Here is a 6,785-nt window from a genome sequence, read left to right as displayed (position 1 = left end):
TCATGAATAGGTTCACACTACACGGCAGGGTGATGGTCGGCGTCTCGACAAGATCTGGACACTCGCTACTTGTTTTGAACTTGTTTGCAAATTCAATTTTACTGGTTTCAATGTCACCTTCAGGTGTCATGTAATCGTTATTTTGGTTGAAATCATAAGTACCGCAAAGACCACGTAACTGCAAGTTTCAAAGTAAAGAAAAAAATGTAATATATATCAGCAATAAGTACAGTATAAACTGTACAATACAATTTCTTTCTTTCTTTGTTACTTTACCGCAGCATGAATTATAATTAATTTTTTTATGATAATGTATTTTTGTACTGTTTGTATTGTATTGTAGAGGGCCCCAATGATCAGCTTTGCTGGATGGGCTACCCTCATGAAACATGTTACAATTAAAAAAATTAAAAAAACATATTTTGACAACGAATTAGTGTTGCATTTCAATTGCTAATTTAATCTGCATTAGGCTTAGCGCCGATATCGTAAATCTCGCAATTGTTCTAAAATCATACGTACCCTAATACGTTGTCAAAATATGATTCTCTGTAAAGTTGTCCTTTAAAAAGTTTGCTTTAAGGTCGCCTTATCCTTCCTAGTATTTTTCATCCAGGTACTTATTAACAGTGGACTGGAGTCATAATTGTCAGGAATTGAACCTTGAGGTAATTGAACCTTGAGGTAAACATACAAACCTTATGCATAAATGATGGTTGAACTGTGACATATAACCGGAAGATTCCATCCCATTCGACTCTCAAACTGTAACTATGAATCACAACAAACATAGAGGATGCTTGGACAATGGCCAGATCAGCATTCTCAAATGGTAATTCAACGACACGGCCATTAACGAGAACCTCCAAGTTAGGATTCAGCGTCACAACGGTCCTGGATACCGTGACGATGGCGGAGCGTGTGCAGGTGAGGGTCATACCACTTCCACATTCAGCATTACTTGTGACAATACTGAACTTACCATCAATATAATCCTATGGATGAAAAAAAAAGAAATACTTAAGATTACAGTTTAAGGCAATAAGGACTCAGGCCTGTTTTCCACCAACGAATATATCTGCACTATCAAACTTTATGTGACAATAAAATGGGATGTGCCATATATGGATATGACATGATGTCATATCAGTACCATAATTGGGCATATCACCACCATTTTGGGCACATCACACTTTTTTGTCAAACTGGTTTGATAGTGTAGACAGAGCTTTAAAGAAATCTGCTCACCTCTGCTAGCACATAGTCACAATCACCTTGGAATGTATAATACTTTTGATCAAAGGTGATATAATGTGGATCACCAATGACTGAACATGTCGCTTCACAGACATCATTTGAACAACTCCACTGCCCTGTATTGCAGGTACTAGAAAAAACAGCTTAGAATTATTTTTGTGTCTAGAGAAAACATGACTATATATATCCCTTTAATTTAATTAGTGGTTCAGTAACTACAAAATAATAACAAAAAAGTAAAGAGTTTTGTTCTACATATAAACTGTAACTTTCCTAAAAGTAAAGATTTGATTTGCAAGAGTTTAGATAATTGAAGGTACTGTCTGTTACTTTCTACTAAAATACTTACCAGTTGTTGCATTTAATTTGTATAACATCACCAGATTTGTAATTCTCTTTATTATAAACACACGGGCATTCTTCAACCAGAATGCATTCACCATTTTCTTCAACGAATCCAGTAGGGCATTCACAACCACTGACACATTCTGGTGAGCAATGCTGCGAGAGATCCATGTTGCTGGTGGCGCATGTCAGTTTGCACATGCTGCCGCATTCTTTGTACACCATGAGGCCTGGACACTCCTTGGCTGAAAAACGTAAAATCAAAATATTTGTTATATACAGTTGAAGGGGGTCACCAAACAAAGTGTCCCTTCATAGAGGTGTCCTCTGAATACGGAATAGATATAATGTTAAAACATATATTTCATATAACAAATATAGCTACAATAACATGATGACATCTACTTATGAGGAAAGCACAAATAAAATAGAGGACTTCACACTGCAATGGGTAGAAAATTGCTGGCACTAAACATTCATAATAATAATTGTGTGTAGTTCCATAGGCTAGTATGATTCCTTATCTATATTCAACTTACGGCATACACCGTCTCTCCAGTCTAGTATAATGTTCTCTGCAGCACATTCTCTGGAATAGGCTTGTAAATTTTCACACAGCACCGCCATTATGTTATCGCTGGTGTCACCCCAAGCACAGATGTCATATATGCACGATTCATAATATGGCATATATTCAATCTGTAACCAAATAGTGATATCAGTTTTATTTTAAACTTAAGCCCAAGATAAAACCCTTTCCAACGGTTAAGACCATTGCAATATTAAGCCTAAGACTATCAGTGCCGTGGTCTTAGATTTAAAGCCTCCTCTAATAATTTACTTACTGTACTATGACAATCCTCAAATTCTTCTGCTGACAACATGGTACACATCAACTCTGCGGAATTTAACCGATCCGGGTATGTATCACATGGATTATCAGTACCAAGCCCTGTACAAGTCTAAAAGAATAAAAAAACGAGAGACGAATTAGCACACTTTGATGGCTTCAGACTTTCATGGCCTGCCTCTCACAACTTTTCCTTTTTTTTCTTTCCTCTCTTAGACGTTTATAGAGCCTCACTATTCCATTTTCCTTTAGGGGGGTGTCCATACTGGCAATAATGGCATACAGTATGTAGAGTCTATACAGGTACGGAACTCACAAAATAGACTGTATTTACATTATGAATTTATAAGAGAAATAAATGTTAGAATTTCGATTTTAGGGGAGATGAAACTAATTGCATGTGTTGTCCGCAATTAATGTTTCATTCATGTTATTCCACAACAATTACATTTTTTTGATACACTTTACAAATAAATGGATAAAAACTGTTACATTGCATATATTGTATACATGTATTACTATCAATTCGTTTTTTTCTTACCTCACCAACAGTAACTGCTTCCCAAGAATTACCAAACTGGGATACTACTGTTGTTATCTCATTGTTTTTCATTGTAAGATCATCTATAAAAATAAGTCACTAAGGTATTATATTTCCTTATTTACTTTATAAAAAAAACTACAATATGGAATCAAGAAACTGGCAAGACAGCATTTATACCGTAGGTCTAGAATAGATTGCTGAATACCTAGATATTTTAAAACTTTTTAAAATAAATGTTATGACATCATAAAACGATTCCATATTTGGAAATGTTATATGTAAATTCTGGTTCTTTTATTCACAAAAATAAGATCTGCCATAGTAGTAAGTAGTGAATTTCAAGGTAACTAATTAACTTATACAAAGGTATAAAAAAAAAGTTTAGTAATAAAAGAATCTTACTAGATGGATCATTGTCATAGGTTCCACAAAGGCCAGTAGAAGTATCCACCATCTCATTCAAAAGTGACACATAGATAGTGCTGGACATGTCCCACTTGGCTGACACACCCAAACTACTATCCATAAATGTATAGTCACCAGTAACAGTAAGTGATATTCCTTATGAAAAAAAAATAATAATACATTTATTATTAGTCTTACTTATTTAAAAAAATAAAAGCAATGTGCATATTAAAAGTACATACAGTACACTTTTTGAAACAGTGATATGTTCTCAAAACAGGACTTTTGATAATTAAAATGCCCAAATTCTATTCATCTCATAATAAAAATGTATTTTTTGAAAAATTAGTATTAATAAAGATACCATGTCAAAGAAACACAATATTATTGTTGGTTTTCTATTATACATCACATTATACATAAAGTTAGAAGTAAAGTTATTTTAAAACTATTTGAAAAACTTTTTTTTTTCAGCTTCAATATACTCCCATATAGACTACCCTAATAAAATATGTGTGTACATAAACTATTACAGAATACTAGTAAAGATCTAGGCCATATAGTAGGGTAATATCAAATATGTGTTTACACTGTAAACAAATCTTATTAGATAGGGTAGACCATGTGCTTGACCAATATCTATCAGAATACATCAAGTGACAAAAGTATACATATGACGTAAGATTGAACAATTCTGATTGGTTTATTGTCATTACACAATCAAGATTTGTGACATATATATTGTACAATCAAAGTCCATATCCCATTTGGAGCAAACACAGCATATAAAAAGCTGTATATTGTAACTGATACAAGGTACTATTGCTTCTAAAATGACTGGAATGTTATTATTGGTAATGATATTGGCTGTGAGCTGCCAAGCTCAACCACAGGTTGTCAATAATGAGGTAGAGGCAATGAAACTCATAGCCAAACAAAGGTTTGTCAATTCATACCAGGCCAAGGCAGAGGAACTACAAGCAGCTGTGGATGAACTTATTATGAAACCGTTGCTCTCCCCAGCAGCAGACTTGGTATCAGTGCAACCAACTACTACAAGTACTTCAGAATCAACAACATCTGATATGGATACCGCTACATCAAAATGGAATCAAAAAGATGTGCCTACAACAGCAGATGGAAATGTGACCAATCATTCACCATTTGTCACAATTGTCACAAACTACACAACAATAAATGTAACTGCGCTTCCCATAAATACGATGACAACAAAACCAAGTCCAAGTCAGTGTCAAATTGACTTGAAAACATTCCAATCAGACCTTTTGCAAGGAGAACATTATGCGTTGATGATGGTAGACTCCTATGGTAAACTCCCGCCTGGTATTCTTCAAGGTAACATCCAGTATTGGCTTGGACTTTATGATGAATGCTTAAACCAGACGAGAGAAATTGGTGATGAACGAATGAATTACAGAGGAAAATATTGCGTCGCTGGACTTAATGCTAGAAAAACTAAGCTTCCTAGTATTGGTATATGTGTTCCCGACAGCTGCAGTGACAACGATCTGATGGAAATCTTAGGACCTAAAACACCAGATAGTCTGCTATCTGTATCATATGTTCTGTGCAATGAGGTACCAGAATACTCAGCCGCTGCCATTATTTGTCTGATTTTTCTATCTTTCTTTGGACTAATGATCGTAATTGGAACTGTTCATGACATCTGGATGAGACACAAAGTAAGCCGCCAAGATGGATTTGAAAAACTAACTGAAGATGATGCGAATGTAAACAGTATTAATAATACTCCCACAACGGAAGGAATAGCATTACATACTGGTGCATCACATACACACCGGGCAGACAGACAGACCGCAAGAAGTATTTTTGGGAAAGTTCTCCTCTGCTTTTCTTTGTTAATCAACGGTGATAAGATTTTAAAAACCAAGCAAGGAGAACAAAGTCTAGGTGCTTTAAATGGTATTAGAGTTATTAGTTTATGGTGGGTTATGTTGGGACATACTTATGCATTCGCAATGACGTTATTTAGTAATCCTACAGTAACTCTGGACATAGTCAGCCGTTTCACGTTCCAAGCGGTTGGCAATGCTACATTCTCTGTTGATTCTTTCTTCTTTCTCAGTGGCTTGCTCGTAACTTACTTAACCCTTAAATATTTACAGAAACATGATGGTAAGCTTAACTGGGTCATGTTTTATGTTCACAGATATCTAAGACTTACTCCAGTTTACATGATGGTAATTTTTATTTTCACAACTCTTACAATTCATTTTGCAAATGGTCCTCTTTACCAAGCTTTTTTTTCTCCAAATCCTATATTTGGTATTGCTAGTGCAGTGACACCCTGCCAGAAATATTGGTGGACAAATCTTCTGTACATCAATAATCTCTACCCCTCAGGTATTAATGAAGAATGTATTGGATGGAGTTGGTATCTTGCTAACGACATGCAGTTCTACATCATAAGTCCATTTGTTATCTACCTATTGTATCACTACTTCTTTGTTGGAGTGGCATTCTGGAGTGGTCTCCTTATAACCTGCTTCGGCAGTTTGATTGGCATCTCCATGAAATACAGTATTTATGCTGGTCTTCTTCCCCAGACACCAGATCAAAGAACACTTGGCGCTGATGTAATATACATTCGCCCATATACTCGTATCTCCACTTACTTGGTTGGCATGGCTCTTGGTTACATCTTGTACAAATATAAAGATCGTGTTCGTATGCCTCGGTTCGTAGCTATTATGGGATGGATGGCTGCAACTGGTATTGCTCTCGCTGTTGTTTATGGTCTATACGGCACTTACCATGGCAACCCAATAAATAAAGCAGGATCGGTGGTGTACATTACTCTCTGTCGATTTTCATGGTCTGTGGCTCTCGGTTGGGTTGCCTTCGCTTGTGTCACAGGATACGGTGGGCCAGTAAACTCCCTACTCTCCTGGTCCTTTTGGATACCACTTTCACGAATTAATTACTGTGCTTATCTTCTCCATCCCATAATAATGTTTGTCTTTTATTATTCCTTACCTAATCTGATCTATTTTACAGATCTACTGTTGGTATATTTTTTTCTTGGCAACATTGTCCTTTCGTATTCTGCTGCGTTTATTTTGTCTGTATCAATTGAAGCGCCATTTATGGCGCTTGAAAAATTACTATTAAATCGCGAAAAAAGTGTGTAGAAACAGTTATCATCAGATATGATTTATAATTAAAAGGTTAGAATAAAGAAAACAGTTTTATCAAAATAACTTTTAAATTTATACTTTCTTAATACTTTTTTAATCTTGTACTTTCATTAAATTGAATCATAATAAAAAGTGTAGAGCTTTTAAACACAAAATTTGAAAAGTATAACTAATAATGCAACTTAAAAATTGGTAATTTATATTT

At 35.2% G+C, this 6,785-nt stretch overlaps 1 protein-coding gene across 1 annotated transcript; it reads left to right on the top strand.

The window, feature by feature from the left end:
* The first annotated feature begins 4,234 nt into the window (after window positions 1–4,234).
* LOC144848210 (nose resistant to fluoxetine protein 6-like) lies at window positions 4,235–6,574 on the top strand. The gene has a single exon (XM_078704921.1). The coding sequence runs from the start codon at window positions 4,235–4,237 to the stop codon at window positions 6,572–6,574; it is 2,340 nt and encodes a 779-aa protein (XP_078561047.1).
* Window positions 6,575–6,785: the final 211 nt, after the last annotated feature.

Source organism: Antedon bifida, chromosome 7, assembly GCF_963402885.1.
Source record: "Antedon bifida chromosome 7, ecAntBifi1.1, whole genome shotgun sequence".
Taxonomy (NCBI): Eukaryota; Metazoa; Echinodermata; class Crinoidea; order Comatulida; family Antedonidae; genus Antedon; species Antedon bifida.
Note: the sequence above shows the minus strand (reverse complement) of the source record. Positions and strands in the feature narration are given on the sequence as shown.